This window comes from Marmota monax, unplaced genomic scaffold, assembly GCF_021218885.2.
Source record: "Marmota monax isolate L192 unplaced genomic scaffold, Marmota_monax_Labrador192_F-V1.1 WCK01_AAM20220418_F8-fsc00011, whole genome shotgun sequence".
Classification (NCBI taxonomy): Eukaryota; Metazoa; Chordata; class Mammalia; order Rodentia; family Sciuridae; genus Marmota; species Marmota monax.
This window is the reverse complement of record NW_026693082.1, coordinates 20,723,544-20,743,718: the sequence shown is the minus strand read 5'-3', so window position 1 is coordinate 20,743,718 and position 20,175 is coordinate 20,723,544. Positions and strand designations below refer to the sequence as shown.

The following is a 20,175-nucleotide window of genomic DNA, read 5'->3' as shown; positions in this document are numbered from 1 at the left end:
TTTAATAGTTTGGGCCCACAAAAGAAGATGAATACTATAACAAAATAAAATGTAGATTTCATTAAGGAGGAAAATCTTTTCAACTTATATTTGAATAGGCTTCAAAGAACCTTATAAATGCTTCCAAGTAGAAGCGTTAGGAACAATAAGATATAAATGGTGTCAAAGAGACTTTCCTATTTCTAAGGTCACATCAATAACTTATTAATTTAATTTATTCTCTTCTCTGAACGTTTTCCTCCATTTTTGATTTGGTTTAAGTTGTCATCACACTTCCCCTTGCATCATGTTTTCCCAAACAGAGGCATCATCAGAGCCAGGTAACACTGGTTCAGGTCTATTCAGTTATTCTACTTCTGTCCATTTATAGAATAATAAATATCTGGAGTTTCTATAATCTCTTTTCAATTAAAAAAAAAAAAAAAGGACACCAGCTTAAGAGTCTACTGATTAAAGTAGTCTTAAAACTGGGAATTGCTCCTCTGCTCCAAGGAACTTAACAATGTCACAACACATTCAGAGGTTCCTAAGATAGATACACTGAAAAAGGAGAAACTTAGAAGGTCATCTTTTTGAATAAATAATTATACCTGAGGCCTGATTACTAAAGTCTGGTCAACAAAACATATACAAATTGAGATTCTTTTATCCACAATGCTTGGGACTGACCACAAGTATTTTGGATTTCAGATTTTGGAATGTTTGAAAACATAAGATAACTTAGAGATGGGACATAAGTTTAAACACAAAATTCATCTATGTTTCATATAGACTTTATACACATAACCTGAAGATAATTCTATAAAACATTTTTAGTGTGTCTGTGTTTTAACTACAACCATCACATGAAGTCAGTATAATTTTCCACTTGTGGTGTCATGTCAGTGCCAAAGAATTTTGGATTTTGGAGTTTTTCAGATTTGGGATGCTCAACCTGTATAGATATAGTACCTTCACTTTTAATCCATTATTACATCTTTCCTGTGTCTCATCTACTGGTAACATAAATGAAAGCATAACTCATTTTAATATGGATAAGTAGCAGCACAACACTAGAAAACTGTTAAATAATTAAGCAATTTAAACTACATATTACTAACTAGTCATAGGACAAATCTCTATATCCAAATTTCGAAGATTAAAAGCATTATATCAAAAATATTCTTTAGATTCTTGAGATTCTTAAAAGGAACAAAACTGATGCAGAGGTTTGAGAGAACTTTAAAAAAGAATTTTCTAAAACAACCTTCGAGATTGCTAATCTGTAGATTTAAGACTAAAACTATTTCAAACTGGACTCCAAATAGAAGCAACAATATATGTATTAGCAAGGCAATTATGTAGTACTGTACAGTAATTTATTAAAAAGACTGTGCAAGGAACATCCTTTGTTGGCAGCTACTATAAAGTGAATAGATTTACAATATATAAAACTATTTTTATAAGAATAAAAGACTTATAATATAGATATTTATATATGTATACAGATATATGTATATACGTGTGTGTGTATATATAATATTGTGATTGTATCTCCCACCAGTTAAATTTTAACTGCTATTAAATACCTGGTAAAAGTACTTCCACCTCTATATAAGATGGGCAGGGGGTAGATGAACAGGTGTGGAAAACTAATTCTCCAAATAAACATAAGTGAAACAATTTTTGCTTTCCATATGTAAATACCAATGCATATTAGAATATAAATCAACACTGATGACATTAAAATTTTAGTGACACATAGAAGTTAAAACAGCATTCATTTATTATATTTTAGTATTTCAAAATTATATTACAGATATGAAATTGAGATAAGTTTTCACATTTAAAATATGCAACCAATATTCATTTGGAATCACCATTAATCTGGAAGTCAGTAAGTTGCATACAATTGGCCCTCCATATCATTAGTTTCAACAAAGTATATCTGAAAAATATTCAGAAATAAAAAGTGTGCATACTGTAAACGTTCATTTTTCTCTTTTTCCCTAAATAACACGGTATAGCAATAATTTACATAGCATGTACAATGTATTAAGTATTCTAAGCATAGAGATGATTTAAAGTATTCAAGAGGATGTGCTTAAGTTATATTCAAATACTATGTCATTTTTAAATAGGGACTTGTGCATCCAAGGAATTTGGTATACAAATCAATCCCCTGTGGATAATGAAGGTCAACTGTATATTTGATAAAAGTGAATCCTATCAGATGCACAAGTGAAAAGTCTTAGTTTCTAAGTACACTATTCTTACAGACACAAATTGCTACATGTCTGTATCAACTTTCCTAGTGTCTTGTCTGTTATAATCTAAATACTAAATTGGAAATTATTTGAAAATTTATAGATTATGTCCACAAAACTCTTCAAAAAACTGTCACTTAAGTCAGTATTGCCAAATATAACAGAACTAGACCCGGCTACCCCACACCATCTACGCACAGACTGTACTGCATAATTATATGGATTTATTGCAACAGTATCATGGACTTTGAAAACTTGAGGCGTCAAGATCATTTCCCAAACTTTTAAAATTACTTCTTTGAAAATCCAAACATCTGCAAAGATTACACACGCCCAAATTTTTCAAAATAGTTCAAATTAGTTGAAAGCCCAGTAATACAACTGAACATTGTATTCAATGTTAGGACCTTGCCCTCCACAAACAAGATCCTACCAAAATCGCAAATATTATCAACTCTGAATAATTTCCAGCCACATAAATTATTCACCTGCTTAGAAAAAGAAAATGCCAAATGTCAGACCCTCTCCTTTTACTCCACCTTCCCCAGTTTCGGACAGATAGTTGCCAAAAGTAACTACCTAGGGAATGTGAGAATAAAGTAGCACTCCTCAACTCCAGGACCTACGTCGTTATCTCTACCGAGAAATAAGCAAGACACATAATCAAAAGGAAGACCCCCTTTTTCTCTAATAGACTGGAAGGCGTAAAGAGGGAAACTCTAAATCTAAGCGGGTGGCGCACCCTTTCAAAGCATACGAATGCGAATATCACGCCAGGATTCCCATTGCCTGTTACCAAACAGGAGAGGGGCACAATCTTGTGTCAGTGTCGACCTGTCCCCCTTAGACAAAGGTCACAATCATAACTACAACAAGAAACTAGGTCTGAGCGCAATAAGTTATTACAGAACTAGGAGTGGGATGCTTAAGCAGAGCTCAAAATCCCAGCGTAACCTAAGCGGGACGGTGGACAGCCAACCCAGGCCTCCCCACTCCGGGCCCGACCGACGCCTTTCCTCAGACACCCACACCAATTCACTGAACGCTTACCTCCTCCCCAAGCACCCTCCCCAAACGCAATCCTTAGGTGTCACTGCCGCCTCCGCTCCGAGGAGCTGGGGAGGCGACTCTCTGTCCCCGCGCCTGGCCCCGGGAGGAGGACGACGAGAGGGAGGTGCACGCGCTGCTCCCGGGAACCGGCCCTCAGCTAGAGAGGGGCCCGCGGGGCGTCTCAGAAGTGGAAACAGACTTCCGCTTCGCCAGTGTCAAGCGAGAACCGGACGTAGGAAAAAACAGAACCAAGAGACTGGAGAGTACGAAAACACTACCAGGCCGCTAGGAGGATAGCCTCAAAACGCCGCCGGAAGTCAGGGTTTACCCTGGTCCTCTATAGACCAAGGCAACTTCCGGCCGCCGGATTAGTCGTCAGCGCGCCGGCACCGCCCCTTGGTGGACACGCCTCCGGGGCGTTAGGTCGGCTGCGTGTTTAGGGCGTTGGTGATCCACACTTGTGTTGTGAGATCGCGGGAAGGACTCTGGGAGCTAGGGGCCGGTGAAACTCGCCCTTAAAAGTAAAGTTAAGGACTTTCCTCTTTTTATTGTATAATTTCTTGCAATAAACAACCGCGCAAAACGCCATACTCGTTGCTGAAAGTAACCACAGCCATTCATTCGCCTCAACAATTGTTTATGGAGCCGGCTGAGCTGGAGCAAGAGGTGATATTTATCTCGTGTTTGACACCCCTCCCCTTCCAGGGCCTTTGTCTATTACTGTGAAGCAAATGGAATACACGGTTGTGTTTTTGAAGACGCAAACAAATTTATTGAAAAATCGGGGAAGAAATCTTTAGTGTATTCCTGGCCACCTTTCCTTTTGTTGCAAGATCCAGTGATCTGCATGAAACTAGTTATTAAAATTGCTTGAGATAGCTAGTCAAATATCAGAAAGCAAAAGATCAGTATCTGGGCTCTTACAGATTAAAAAAGAAAAAGTTAAAAACACTCGTGAACTCCCTTGTCTATCGTGATTTCCAAGTAGCATGCATTTTGTTTTTGACAAAATCAAGAACTAGGCAAACCTTTGATCAAAACTATGGATCAAGCTTAATAGAAACTTGCACAACGATTTGGTTTTTGCTGGAATCAGTAAATTAAGAATATGGAAACAAAGTGAGAAATCAAGAACATTAAACATGTCTGACTACATGCCAAGCTATTTTAGCAACAGCGGCGAGAGCTTCTGTACAAGTGGGTTTGATGTAACGCTCAGGCAGCAAGAATCCATATCTGCCTTTATCTCGAAGTTCAATTGTAAATGAATATTTGATGCCCAAATCATAGATCCAGTCATCGGAACCTCCAGGAGCTAGGTCTAAAAGAAAAAAGAAATTGCTTTTTGAAGTATAACTGTCAAAATTAACGATGGGATTTTTTCTTGTAAAAAATGAAAATGGCTGTGCTTTTTTTCTGTAACCTATGTTTCCTGTAGAAAGTAGAGATTGAGGGAAAGCAGGTTAAGGAAGAAAACAAAAATGACCCATAACTCTCCCATAATCCTTCGAAGAAGTGATAATCACCAATAACTTTGTAATGTCCTTTTTTTCAGGGCATGCTTTTGCTTATTTTTTTTTCTTACTACACAAATAAAATCACAGTGTGCACACTGTTTTGTAATATTTCTAAATATTATCATTGTGATATTTCTAAATATAGTATAAGTTCAAATCTACACCATTTCCTATAATCTCATAGCATTGCTTTGTAAACCTAGATATAATTATTTTAAATGTTTATTTAATTGGGTACCTTTAATTTTTTTCTAATTTAACTAATAGAAACAACTTCACAATGGGCATCCTTGCTTATAAATAATTGCTTCTTTGTTTGTGTAGTCTGTTCTTTCCTTCAAGTAGATTGGCTAGTCTAAGGTTATGTACTTTATTTTTACACTTATGAGGCATGCATTTTCAAATGTACTTCAAAAGAATTGAACCATTTATACTTCCAATAGCAGGTTATGAACATGCCCACTTCTCCCCCCTACACCATTGATGGAAATTATGCATTCCAGCAATGTTGTAGGTGAAAATAATAGTATTAATTCATGTTTCTTTCATTATCAGTGATTTGCACATTTTGTTTGATATATTTATTATCCATCTTTATATTTTATATCAATTATCCTTGCTCATTTTCTACATTGTTCATTTACAGATTGTTCATAAAAACATTAATGCTAATAGCCCTGTGTAATATGTGGAAAATTTCTCTCTCATCTGTATTTTTTGGCTGGCAACTCAGGTTATGGCTGGGTTTTTGTATTTTAACATCTGATCATACTAGAATTTATTTTGGTAAAACATTTGTTAATAACTAAGTTTTTATTCTAAATAATGTCATGTTTTCCAGCTCCATTAATCAAATAGCTTCATGCTCTTAATTGGCTTGAAATACCTTCTTTATGAGGTACCATATCTCATATGTTTTGAATATTTTTCTCTATTCACTATTCCCTTCTATTGATTTGTCTCTTCCAGGATCAATTCCATAGTGTCCCGATTACTATAGGTTTATAATATACTTGTTGGGGGCAAATTCTGTCTCACTAGTCTTATTTTCAGTATTTTACAAGCTCTTCCAAAATTTATTTTTCAAATGAATTTCAAACTCATTTAAGTGATTATTGGAATTTTATTAAACATGAAAATTAATATTTTTTATATTTCTTTTCCATTCAAAACATGTAAGCTTCTCCTTTTGTCTTATTTTATATACATCAATAAAATTTTCTAGGTTTTTCAAATGGGTCCTATGAATTTATTATGTATTTGTGTGCACACATATATACCTAACAATAAATTCTTATATATAGTATGAATTTATATGTGCATGTGTATGTGTATGTGTGTGTATATACATACAGTCAGATCTTTTTTACTTTCTTTTTTTTTTTTTTTAGGTGTTAGGGATTGAACCCAGGGCCTCATGCAGGCTAGGCAAGTGCTCTATCACCAAGCTACATCCCCATTTTATTTTCTGATTGTTCTTATAAATAAAGTTCTAGATTTGTGTATATTTCATTAGTAATCAGTCACCATACTTACCACTTTTATTTACTAATATTATTGTTTAATTTTCTAGTTTTTCAGATAACAATTGTATAATATGCAAAAATGATGATCCTTGTCTCTTTCTATCTATAGTTGGATAAACTATGGGATTAACTGAAGAGTATATTAATTTAAAAAAGCATAGATTCATTCCTTCCTTCAACACATTTCTGATAACCATGACCAACATCTGACATTTTTTCTTCCTGCCATTCCCCTGTGCTTACACACACGTATGTATAGATGAATCCTGGGTGAATAAATATGTGGAGACAGACTGATGTCAGCATAACAGAAGGCTGCTCTATAAGCTTCTTCAAACTCAAGGCACTGTAGTTAATGCTATGGGGAACAATAATAGAGAAGAAGATGGGAACCAAGAAAGCTTTGAATTGTGAAGATAACTGGGATGATTCCTCTGTAACAAGGCAAGGGCATGGGTCTAGGTTGTAAAGTCAGCAATAAACCATTGACACCATGGGACAGAGATACCATGTCGACCAATGTGCCTGATAGTCTGGGGTAGAGAAAGTAGGAGATTCTGGGACTTCCCACTAATAGGGCATCTGGTGCTCAAGCAACTTACTGAAAATATACAAATGTGATTGGTTTTATCCTGTCACACATCATGCTTGTTAAAGGAAACTCTAGGGCTTTGAATATATTATGTCAAGACCTTGTCATTTCCCCTCCCTGGACATCACTCTCCTTTATTTAGTGGCCATTTACTAGGTAGTTCTCCCAGAAATGTCTCCTGTAGAGAGGAACCTTCCCAAGCCACTTGAGCTAAGTAGGGTCTATTATCTACAGTCATTATCAAACCTATAAGCCTATTTTATTTTCTTCAAAGCACTTTATGAAATTACACTATATTTTACCATTTATTTACACTAGGGGCTGGCAAACCTTTTCTGTAAAGGAACAGATGTTACATATTTTAGGTTTTGTGAGCCACGTGGTCCCTGTTATAATTACTCAGCTCTGCAGTCATGGAAGCCCTCATACTCAGTATATAAATGAATGACCATGATGATATTCCAGTGTACTTACTTATACCCACAAATATGAATTTCACATAATTTTCTTGTGTCAAAAATTGTATTTTTCTTTTGATTCTTAAAATAATTTAAAAAACAGGAAATAATTCTTAGCTCACAATTTTTATAAAAATAAGCAGTAGGCTAGATTTGAACTTCAGGATGTATATAGTTTGCTAATACCTGGTTACATATTTATTTTCTGTTCATCTTATGCCATCTACCTTCCAGCTTCAAAAGGGAAAAATCAAAGCTGGGTTTGTGACTCAGTGGTAGAGCACTTGCCTAGCACATGTGATGCACTAGGTTAAATCCCCAGAACCACATAAAAATAAAAAATAAAATAAAGGTATTGTGTCCATCTACAACAAAAAAAATTTTTAAAAAGGAAAAATTATTTTCTGTAATCCCATGGTGGGTACAATAGAGTCTCTCAATAAATATCTTCCAGCAGAAATTAATCAAAAAGCATTCAACTGTAGTGTGATATGTGTTATACTCTTGAATATAAGCTATTATGAAAAAAACATCTATGATAAATGGCATCTCCTATTTGTATAATGTTCAACATGCACAACCTTATGTAATGGCCCTGGGCATCTTATACATTCTTTCAATCCTTTATGATCTTTTTTCCTTTATTTAATTAGTATGGTGCCAATTCTATAATTCCTATTCTATGGTTATAAGCATAATTCTTTAAATATCATTTTGGCTTCTTTTTGCTGTGATCATTTATTAATACAGCTTGTTAGTACTGTCACAGCTATTCCACTTCTATTTCTAAGTATTGTAAAGATTCAATTTGGAAAAATTAAACCTACACAGAAAAACTGAACACAGATTTCTTTAGTACCTCACAGTTCTCCAAAATTTTAGGAAGAAATACTTACATAAATTCTCTGAGCCACTGCCATGTGTATACCTGGTATTTTTATTAATACTCTCAATAGCTCGAACTGCTTCACTGGCCACCAGAGACTAGAAGCAATAGGATATGGAATTTCAGTTCATGTGAAACTTTGAAACGGGACAGGTAGAAGTTTCTAAAAACACAATCATGTTAATTGAATCAAAGTGTTTATACAAAAAGTATGAATTTGTCCGAAAAGGAAAAATAAGGAGAATAATGCAACAACTAAAACACGTTTTCCACTTCATGGCAATCACAACTGGGTGAACTTATCTTCCAATGCACTGCAAATTTGATTTAATTTGCATAAAAATAATTTTCACATAACTTTTCAGGAATTCATTTATTATATGAAATGAACAATATATTCATGGGCTTGTAGTTATTCCATTCCTAGACAAAATTACCATCAAATTTTAAATCTAATTTCTCTAAACATTCACATGCCCACTGCATGCATGAGTTACTTCTCACTGTTTACAAAACCTCTTATTTTCTTCTTGTATAAAATGTTTAGTGACTTCCAAAGACTCATCAAGCAAAAAGTATTATGCCCCCAAGATGGAGCAGGATAATGACAAGTCCTCTTTTGACTATACTTGGTTCCAATTTACAAAGATCTTTTCTGAAGTTTCCACTTAACCCCCATCTTTTCTGAACTAGCATTGGGACTAACATTATGTGTTTCACTATCACCAGAGGAACATCATTGGATATTATATTGTGACATTCCTTTGTTCAAAAATTACATTTGATGTAAACTAATTGTCTACATGACAAAATACTAATTGATTCTATTATTAAAACTCCTTTGCAAGTTGACCTCTTTTACTTCCCAATGGTGCCACCCTCCATGCCTGCACCCTAGCAGCACCCTAAACATTCTTCCTGTGGGAAACACCATGTTCTCTGTGTGGAAGTTCCTTCTATAGAACTCCTCTTTTAATGCCTGGCTGAAATGGTACCTGTTCCTCGACTTAAGTGGCATTTTTATTTCCTGTTTCTTTACAGGAAGTCACTCCTTAATAGACTGCAAATTCTTCAAGAACTGGGGCTATTTTATCCTGTCACATATTTCAGCACTCCTCTCTAAATGAATTAGGGCCACCTCCTGCTCTCCCAGTAATCAATAAGTTCTGCTACCTGTGCCAAGGGTATAGATATTTGTGATATTTACTTAAGACCAAGCTCCCTGATCACGTGGAATTATCCTAAAGGGCAGTCTTACCAAATGCTTCTTTGAATGTCTATTGAATACAGCATCGTATACATAACAACTCTCAACAAATATCTGTACTAATAATAATGCAAAAATAAGGCAAGTCAGTTTCTTCCAAATCATGATACCCTTTAAGTTCTTCAAAGGTAATACTAGTAAAGACTACCTTAAATTTTGCCTTTGAGAGGAAAAAAGGAAATCACAAGAGCCAGACATGGTGGCACATGCCTGTGGTCCTAGCTACTTGGGAAAAAGAAGAAATTAGGAAAGCTCGAGTATCAAATATATTTTATTTAAAGACAGGGTCTCACTGAGTTGCTTAGGGCCTTCCTATGTTGCTGAGGCTGGCTTTGAACTCACAATCCTTCTGCCTAATCCTCCTGAGATACTAGGGATTATAGGTGTCCGCCACTATGCCCAACAAGATCAGACAATATTAATGCCATTATACTCTACTGTCTGCAAATCATCTACAATGAGGAATTGATTAAATGTAGCCACAATCCACCAAGAATCTTTGCATCCTTTGCCATCATCCCAAACAAGGAGCATCTGGGATCACAGAGTGGCAAGAGGATAGCAGCCTGTGTGGGTCCTTTTTGAATTTTTTCTACTGCATTCCAAAAAACCAGACTCTTGGGGCTGGGGCTGGGGCTCAGCGGTAGAGCGCTTGCTTAGCCACATGCGAGGCGCTGCGTTCAATCCTCAGAACCACATAAAAATAAATAAAATAAAAGCATTGTGTCCAACTACAACTAAAAAATTTTTGAAAAAAAAAAAAAACAGACCCTTGCCTCAACACAGACATTGGAGTTTCTTTAATAGCACCACAACTTTGGGCATTAGGAGGTCAGTGTGTAAATTATTTCCACTGCTAATACTAAAATAATGACTGTAGTTCTGGGACTTAATCTATGGTGGACTGTCCTAGGAAACTAGTGACCCCAATGTGCTACCACAATTCCATAGACTCTTGTGTTTGCTTATATGACTTCAAAAGCAGATCAGTCCAGGTTAGAGTAAGGCTGCCCTGACCTTCAAGGAATTTGATGTTTTCTTAGGGAAGCTATCTGCTTGAATGAAGTTCATGACCTCCTAGTAAGGCCAGTTATTTATCTTCCCTCTTTATCTTCTTTATCTTCCCTTTTATGAGCCCTGACCCCAGGGCAACTCTTGATGAGTTAAACCGTAACATAAAATCATATACCTGTTTGTCCTCTAAAGGAGAAAAATTTCCCCACAGTTTCTGACTCTTTAACTAAGTGTTATTTTATTTTTGAAATACTAATGAGAAAAAAAATCATTAAATAGCACTTACCAGTTCCTCATGATCTTTACTTTTGCTTCTATTATAGGAATATGGATATAGTATCTGCTGGGCATATGAATGCATACTAATGTAAGCTTTAATATGGTTGATATTTCTCCTCAAGAAATCAGCCACTGCCTTCACTTCTGGTTCAGACTCAGGATAAAGTCCACAGTAGGTTTCAGAGCACGAAAAACTTGAGGCACCTTCCTCTGTAGTAAAATTGATAAAGAGGAATTTTAAGGGGATGTCCATTCTACTGTCATTTGGGTTGCCCTGACAATGTGTTATAATATCTGTGGTGCAGCAAATTCAGATCAATGGATTAGGTAAGTTATATTCCATATATGTATAATTGGTCAAAGTACACTCTACTTTGTAGAGTCATGCATATCTAAAAAGAACAACAACAAAAAAAGATAAATGGATTAGGGAGAGCTCTGGAAGGAACATATTTCTTGTGTCTAGTAAATGTTGTTCAAAAAGGCCTTTTCAAACCAAATATTTACATGCCCTCACAGCAGATCTTCTAAGTGTCATTCCCAGATCCTGTCTCCCTTGCTGCTTGGGGGCAGCCATCTTGCAAACTTGAGAAAGCCACAAGGAAAAGTCTCAGAGATGTCAGTCCTGCTTCCAAGCTTCTGGTTATGTGAAGAAACATAAATTGCATTTTCTTTAATCTCAGTTTGTCTGATATTTGCAGTTGAGAAATTGTTAAGCAGTATAAGCCACTAAAGAATAGCCTCCCTTGGGAACTCAATATGCAAGTCTGCCTTGTGTGTCACTTTTACCTTGCTAACATGGTTCATAAATAAAATGGGATGCTAGTATTTGATGCAAGGATAATGTTTATTCATTCCTTTAAGAAAATAAAGTACACATCAGTTCAACACTCCTCCCTCTGTCCCTAATTCACAGGTGTGGAGCTCTAGGGAACCACATCTGACCCAAAGAATAATTCCCAGTTGAGAACAGTTGAGGTCCCAGAATTAGGTCTTAAACTTGTGTGTGCCAATTTGAATCCCTCCTATGATAACCTGAAATCAAGACTAAGATTCTAGTCTCAGTCCATCTTCTTTCTTGAACAAATTAGAAGATAACAATAGTCATATTACCAACTTACACCCAAAGAGCACATGCTAAGTGTCAAAAATTGTGCTAAGATTTATGGAATGTCTAATTTGATCCTCACAGCGACCCTCTAAAGTATACACTGTTACTGTAGGAGATGTAAACTTGACACTGTTAGTGGTAACCATTGTTCACCATAAGAGGCTCTGACACATGTTGTTAAGCATCCAGTTACTTGGTTCTACTCTTGACTTTCCCATTCAGGAGTCATATGGCCTTGGGTAGTCATTTTAAGCCTATCTATGCCTCTATTTTCTTATCTGAAAAATTAACGAGTATTGAATGAGGTTTAAGTGAACTGCATACATATGGTCTGTGTTCCATAACTGCTGCTATGTATCATTGCTATCATTGTCGTCGTCGTCATCATCATCATCATCATCATCACCATGGATTGGGACCCCCAAAAAGCCAGTGTGCACCACAGAGATGAAATGGGGAGAGGGAGGGATCACTTGGCTGCCCTACAGCGCTCCAAGGCCAGTTCCTGTCTACATGTGAGTCCAGCTGCGTTTCTGCCATCAGGTTCCATGAGCTACTCCAACATTCCTGCAGAGTCTTCCTTTTTAATGTGAGCATGTTCTGCTTTCTTCTTGTTATTTGAAATAAAAACAACCTTAAGCATTTTCCCCACAAGGAAATGGGCTGAACATCCAAGTCCTTTCCAAGTATTTTATTTATTTTTATTAAAAAATAGATTTTCTAGGCATTTTTATTTGTTTTGATTGGTTAAATCATTTTTGATAGTTCAGTTACCTTTAAATATCCCTGTCCATTTTTTCCTGGTACACAGAAATACAGAATAAAGATTATTTATTTGGAATGGAGGTTGGAGAAGACATAAAAACATTGAAAAGAGACACAGTCCCCTAATATAAATCCTCAGTCTAAGACTGTTCAACAGAAATATAATGCAAATCCCATATTTATCTTAAATTTTCAAATAGCCACTGTAAGGAGAGTCAAAAGAAATAGTTAAAATTGTTAGTTTTATAATTCTTGAATGCTATGTGTATAAAGCCTTCACCACTTTAAATCAATGTAAAAGTCATTCACGAAATATTCTTGTACTAAGCCTTTGAATTCCACTGTGAATTTCATACTCACCACATGTGTCAATCTAGACAAGGCTCAGTAGACAGACCTGATTAGCAGCTACTATACTGGTGGTAACATAAAAATCAAAATGGCTAAAGAGTGGTCAAATAGAGAGAAAAATCCTTTTCTGGGCCTTAGAGACTTGCTGACAGGGCAGACTGTCACACATCAGCTTCATGCTGGGAACTGAGTCAACCTGGTGGAACAATTTTCTGAAATCTAATACCTTGCAAGGTTTGAGAAATATGAGATTGGCCAGATTGCCTCCTGAGCTGGACATTTCAATGGACTTACAAAATGTATAAAAATCCTAATTATCATCCATTTCCAACCACCAAACTTGTGTCAATCCTGCTTATTTTACCCAAAGAATGCTAAACTGCAATTTCCACTTCTCTTTGTTATAAAAACCCAAGACCATCTTCCCTAGGTGGAGCACTAAACTGATTTCCCAATTTGTAAACCTATTCCACACTCAAATGAAACCCTTAGTTTTTATTTTAAACTTATGTATATATTTTTTTGGTTTACACCGGATAGTAATCTTCAGTCTCTTATTCTGTGACTATCATTCTAGACATTTCAAATATTTTAGTGGAAAGAGCCCTAAAGAATTAGGAAACTTGAGTATGAGACTATTTTGCTCTTAAGCAGCCATGTTAATCTGGGCAAACCATTACATCTCATCTGTACCTTGAGGCACTTGGCTACCAGATCCCTTCAAGCTCAAATATTTCTTTGATCGATAAACATGGAATCAAGAACACTCTGAAATATCTAAACTAAGTTACTTCATAGAGACAGAAAGTGAAATTACCAGAGTTGGGGGGAGGGTTGAGAATGAAGAAATATTGCTTAAATATTATAGAATTTCTATTTAGGAAATAGAAATAGTTTTGAAAAAAGTAATGGTGGTTGCACAACATTGTGAGTGTAATTAATACCACTAAATTGTACAATTTAAAAAATTTACAATGGCAAACTTTATGTTACATATTTTACGACAATAAGAATAATTTTTAAAAACATAACAAAAGAAATAAAAGATTCCCATCGTACAAAAACTTTGTAGTTTAACTCAATATTTTCGAAAATGAATGGTGCTGTATTACTAAGTTTGACACAGCTCTTCACATCTCCTGTATATGGACTGAATTGTTTTCCCAGAATTCATATGTTGAGGTTGTAACCCCTAATGTAACTGTGTTCAGAGATAGGATCTCCAAGGTAATAAGGTTAAATGAAAGTTCTAAGAGTGAGGCCCCAATCCAACATGACTGGTGCCCTTAAAAGAACAGAGAGAGGGAAAGAGACACCAAATAGGTACTTGCACAAAGAAAGGCCATCTGAGGATACAGCAAGAATATGGCCATCTTCAAGCCAGAGGGAGACCTCAGGAGAAACCCACTCTGCCGGCACCTTGATCTTGGTCTTCTATCCTCCAGAACTGTGAGATGACACAGTCACCCAGTCTATGGGGTTTTGTTCCAGCAGCCCTATTAGACTAAGACACCTCCCAGCAACCTACCCACTACCCCATCTCCAACACACACACACACACACACACACACTTTTAATAGAGAAAAATAAAATGAGCATAAAAATGAATAGGTAGTCTTGATATGTCACTTCCTGTTAGTTCCATGGCATGATCTTTTAAGTAAAGTACCATATAGGCACATTCTGATTGTAGGGGCAAGGAAGAGATGAAATTTAATTCTTTCTCACAGTCTTGTTTGCATAGCACTGAAGAGATATTGGTGCTTTTTGTTGTATTGGGAACTCTTGCTTATATGTTTACTGCTTGCTATTTCTGCTTTTAACTCTTGTGTAATGTAGTAAAACCACAGCCCGCCTAAAAGGAGACTGAGATCTTTCTTGAAGACAATAACAGAATATATTTTGACTGTCTGGTTATTCAAACAAGAGGACACTGACTTCAATGTGAAAAGTACAACTGAGCATGCAAAGAGTTTGGAGGTAAAATAGGAAGTTCTGAAAGCGAAATGATTGAAGAGAGATTGACTTGGAAGAATTTTGAAAAATTCTATCAGCCTAGGTTTATATCCTAGCTCTCACTTATTTGATATGTGTCCTTGAACAAGGGACTGGCTGTGGTTTAAATTAGTCTGTTCCTTTTGAAATCCAGTTGGAATCTAATCCTCACATAAGATATTAAGAGGTGGGACCTTTAAGAAGTGAGGAGGGTTTTGTTCTCATGAATGGGTTATCTTGAAAGTGGGCTTCTTGTAAAATCCATTTTGGCTACATTTCTCCGGGACTCACTGTCTCTTGCCGTGTGATGCTCTGTGCTACTTCGGAACTATGCTACCAAGAAGATCATCATCAGATGTGACCCCTTGAACTCAACCTCAATGAGCCAAAAATGAACATCTCTTCTTTTTATAACTTTCCCAGTCCATAAATTGTTGTTATTAGCAACATAGAAAGGACTAGGACAAAACTTCACTTTTAAAGTCTATCTATGCTAGTTAAATCCAGGAGGTAAATATATGTGAACTGCTTGGCACTTAATAACCCTCTGTTTACTTGGATTATTTTTTACATGAGCAACTGCTGTTTGAGTCCCTGTACAGTTATTAATGCTACAGCAGACTTTGGGCCTCTGTGAACACTCTTCTTTGGCAATCCCAAGGATGGCTCTTAGTGGGACACACTGAGTGGCTGGTTCTCTCATGCCCACATCAGGATTAACTACTCCTTCCTGTGTTCCTCCTGCATATGGAATTCCTAGGGCAACTAAATGCTTCCACAGGCTCATTAAAGCAATATTCTGTGGGAGCCCTTCACACACCAAGCATCTTGCTAGGTAAAAGGTGATGGCCCTGCCCTCCAAGTGTTCTAACCTAGAAAGGCAAGGAAGTGAAGGAGCAAGGTGAGTGCTGTGTAGTGAGGCTGCCACATGTGCTCTGGGGTACTGGTGAAGTTCAACATCACAAATTTTTACTTCTTTTGAAGGAAATACATACAATCACATACTGCATTGTGCAAAAATGTGGGAAAATGAGGATGTTTCTCTGGGTGCAATAGCTTGTCCCTACAGAGCCATGTGTACCCATTTTCAAAACTACATTGATTTAAGCTCAATGTTCAATTTAGCTTTGTTTTATAGCATTAGTAATACTACAAGAAAAAAAAAAAAGATGAACTTATGCCTACCTCCCTGAGCACAGATTGTTCTCAAATCTTCAAATCAATAGTCACTGAGCATTTTAGCTCATTCAAATCAAAGAATGATAGATTCCCACTGTGCTTATCTTTTTATATTATTTTTTGCATTATTTTTAATTACTTGCTATTAGCTTCTTGCTAATATTCATAAAAGAATTATTCATAAAAGAATTTAAGAAACTGAATAGTGAAAAAAAAAAGGAAAATGTTTTCAAACACTATAATAGAAGCTAAATGTTTACCAGCACAATTGAAAAGAAGAAGTCCTACTGCCACCCCAGGTCTGTGATAGCCTAAGTTATTTATTTACTAAGGAACGATCTTCAACAGTCACTTCCTTGATTCTAAGATAATAGAATCTTGGAATTCTGAAGCCAGAAGGGACCTTAAAGAAGTGGTCATACCTCCCTTTACCTTAAAGATGAAGAAACATCAAGGAGGAAAGAGCAAAGTTGATTTGCTGATTCTAGTCAACATTCATAGTATTACATTTACCTCAAAAGCTTATTATTTAAATTATTCCCCATTTCATATGGGACTCCTCTGTAATTAGTTGGAATTCCTAGGCCTTTCTCACCCTCTTAATGAAGAGACAATACTAGCAATAGGCAAGTAACTTACCACACCAGTGTTTGGAAGCAAAGTTTCTATTCAGGTCTGTTCCAATACAACGGTCGTTCTCATGGGAAGAACGGTTCTTTCTCCACATTCGATTCTAAGGAAACGAAACAGGAACAGATAACCAAGGTGGTGTTTGCAGCTCAAGGAAAGACAGGACTTATGAAGCCCAAGGGCCAGGGTTGGGTTTCCCTCCGCCACCCCCACACCTCTGTCCATCATCCTGATGCTGCCTCTGCAGCCTCCCCTGACATAACCCCCATCTTATCCAGGTCTCAGTCAGGTTCACTCCAACTAGTTCCGTTTGAACCAAACAAGATGGTCACATTTGATGAATTTTGACCTATACAAAAACAATTTTTTTCATTTGTTTCCACTAAGCTGCTTATAAACCTTCTTGTTTAATCTTGTTTCCTTTAAATTAATTTTACACACAGACTGATTTTGAGTTCCTTCAAAGAAAAGCAAAATATTTTAACTGTGTCTCAACTCCTAAGTCTGAGTCTTGAGTTTCAATGCTCTCCCTTTTTGATATGTGTGTTAATTAGTCTTTTTCTTATTTAAATGCATGCTGAAATATGTATTAATGAAGTGATATGGTGTCTGGGATTTGCTTTGAATAATAAGAGGAAGGTAAAAGTGGATGGTGGATACAGATAATACAAAGTTGGCCATGAGTTGTGTTAGGGTTTGGATCCTAATTGTCCTCCTGTGTTCCATGTGTGATAGGCTTGGTTCCCAACCTGGGGGACGATTGGGATTGGTGGAGCCTTCAGGAGGTGGGGCCTAGTGAAGGAAGTCAAGGCATTGAGTGAATGCCTGGAAGGGGATGTTGGGATTCCAGGTCTCCTCTTGCTCACTCTTTGCTTCCCAGTCACTATGAGGTAAGCAACCTTGCCCACCATATGTACCACCATGATGTTCTGCCTTGATACAGGCCCCACAGCAACAAAGCCAAGTGACCATGGACTGAAACCAGGAGCCCAAATAAACTTTTCCTTCTTTTAATTTGATTGTCTCAGGTATCTTTTCTCAGTGATGAAAAGGTAACTAACAGGAGTTGACTGTAAATTAAAGCTGTGTAATGAATACATAAGAGGTTATTATGTAATTATGTTCATTTTTATTTATATTTAAAATTTTCCGTAATAGAAATTATTATTTTTCATAATAAGACCCTTATGCTAAGATTAAGGAATTTTCTATGAATAATTCAACCTGTAATTCTCATATCCCAGGCACGTTTTGCTTTCTTCACTTTCACCTACCTTTTTCCACGTGTAGTCATAACCATCCACATTAATTACTGGCATAATGTAGAAATCCACGTGTCTCAGAAGATTGGTATACAGTTTTTCTTTTTCATAGAACTGAGTTACCTACAAATTAATTAAACCCATTTAATAACATCTCATTTAAGTTCTTCTAAATTTAAGTCTACTTTTATATGTGATTTTCTTTTATTTTTTTAAAAAATCATTTGGCATGTTTCAATTTGCAGATTTAACTTTTGGGAAGAGTATTCATTAAAAGGACTGAAAATGCCTTGGTAAATATGCAGGTGGTAAATGCCCTGCATATAGTCTTCCTATTTAATGGAGGCAGAAAATAGAACAATACTTTTTTTTCATTAATTAACTAATTAGTTTATTTGCAGTGCTGGGGATCTAACCCAGAGGCTTGTACATGCTACCACCAAAATATATCCCCAGTCTTTAATCCATACATTCTTTAAACTTTCCTTCAAAAAACAGAAATAAGTATTTATTAAATCCCTCGACAAAGCAAAAAAACCTAAATTCAGTTCAGCTCCTCTTTTGATAATTCATATTAATCAGTACATACACTAATCTTGTCTTGTTCCCCCACCTGATTAGATAGTATTTTCTACATTGTCCTTAGAATTTGGTGTGAAGTTGAATGCTAGAATTGTTTTTAAATCAGTGATAGTTTTCCTAGGCACTCAATCTCAGTTCCTAATATATATATCCTCTGAACCATGTTCCTTTGTTTTAGACTCATACCCAGTTTCAAGTCATATATTTCAGCATGATCCAAGGGCATACACAAAGTCCATTCCAAGTGACCAAAAATATAGGCAGGAGACCCACAGAGACAAGTTCTGCCTGGTTAAATAAATTCAACTTGTGCAAATTTTTGTCTTAAATTTTTCATCGTGGCAACATTGCTCCATTTTAATTTGTGGTTCTGTTTATAATTGTTTCCTTAAACTTTATAAAAGATATTGATAAGAGGGCTGGGGATACAGCTCAGTTGTTAGTGTCTTTGCCTCACATGCCCCAGGCCCTGGGTTCAGTCCCCAGCACCACAAAAACAACAGCAACAAAAAAACAGATATATTGGTAAGAAATGCTTTTTTCATTATTGACAAAGATTTTTAAATCCTACCTTAGCTATAGCAAAAACTGTTTCCCCTTTAAATATTTAGAATGCTATACCCATGTTTCCATTTAATAATTACAAGAGTCATTACAATTTTTTGCCAGGATAATTATTTATGAAACATGAGAGAAAGGAAAGAAAAAAATACAAGTTATTATTGTTTTACTCTACTACAGGCCAGAAATAGGAGCTGAATAAAAGGAAAGGAAATATAGAGAATGAAAAAGCCATTTTTTAAATAGTTAAGCAAGCAGTTAAATAAATTTTTGCGTTACAAATTTGTAAATTTTTCTTGGTGTCATTTTTCTGCAGGAATGTAGCATTTATCCTTAGAACAATATCAGGAGAGTCTATGACTTTCCAGTGTAATTTTAAAATGCATTTGTCATTTTAATTTTTCAATGTTTGCTGAATTTATAATAGATGTGGGATGGTGGATTTCTTTATTTGCATTGCTCTCTTTATTTTTCTACCTTTACCATTGTTTGGATGAGTCTTTCAGCAAAAAGTTCAGCTCTGAGAGATGATCAGGGTTGGCCCTGGAATTTCTTTCTGTATAGGCAGGCTCTAGACAATGGGAGAGTGAGGGCTGAAATACTCTGTACTGTGGGCACCAAGCCCTGCCTTCATGTGTAGCTGCAGTTGCCATCCCAGGAGTAGGGGAAGCTATTTTTCCTTAAAGCAATTATTGTAATACATTGACATACCAGAAAAATTCACTGTTTAAAAGTGTGAGATTCAGTGGTTTTTAGTATATTCACATAGTTATACAACCATCACCAGTATTTGATTCAGAACATTTTTATCCCCACCCTTCCACAAAACAATCCATGTGCAGGACGAAATGGTGCCCGCCTGTAATCCCAGCAGCTTGGGAGGCTGAGGGAGGAGGATGGCAAG

General features: G+C 36.2%; 2 protein-coding genes across 6 annotated transcripts in view; both read right to left on the bottom strand.

Annotated features, from left to right (window-relative positions):
• Zc3h13 (zinc finger CCCH-type containing 13) overlaps positions 1-3,644 on the bottom strand; it is a 79,473-nt gene extending 75,829 nt beyond the window's left edge. For 4 of the 5 annotated variants that reach the window (XM_058582580.1, XM_058582582.1, XM_058582583.1 and 1 more), the window contains exon 1: positions 3,297-3,643. The gene's annotated coding sequence lies outside the window, so the exon portion shown is untranslated. Of the gene's footprint in view, positions 1-3,296 lie in introns of all 5 variants that reach the window. The other variant, XM_058582581.1, reaches the window with a different exon arrangement.
• A 396-nt stretch (positions 3,645-4,040) lies between these two features.
• Cpb2 (carboxypeptidase B2) overlaps positions 4,041-20,175 on the bottom strand; it is a 48,365-nt gene continuing 32,230 nt past the window's right edge. The window contains exons 7-11 of the mRNA XM_046454110.2: positions 18,141-18,251; positions 16,876-16,969; positions 10,843-11,045; positions 8,286-8,373; positions 4,041-4,617 (exon numbers count right to left, since the gene is read on the bottom strand). Of these exons, the coding sequence (XP_046310066.2) occupies positions 4,433-4,617; positions 8,286-8,373; positions 10,843-11,045; positions 16,876-16,969; positions 18,141-18,251 (681 nt within the window). The 3' untranslated portion in view covers positions 4,041-4,432. The remainder of the gene's footprint in view (positions 4,618-8,285; positions 8,374-10,842; positions 11,046-16,875; positions 16,970-18,140; positions 18,252-20,175) is intronic.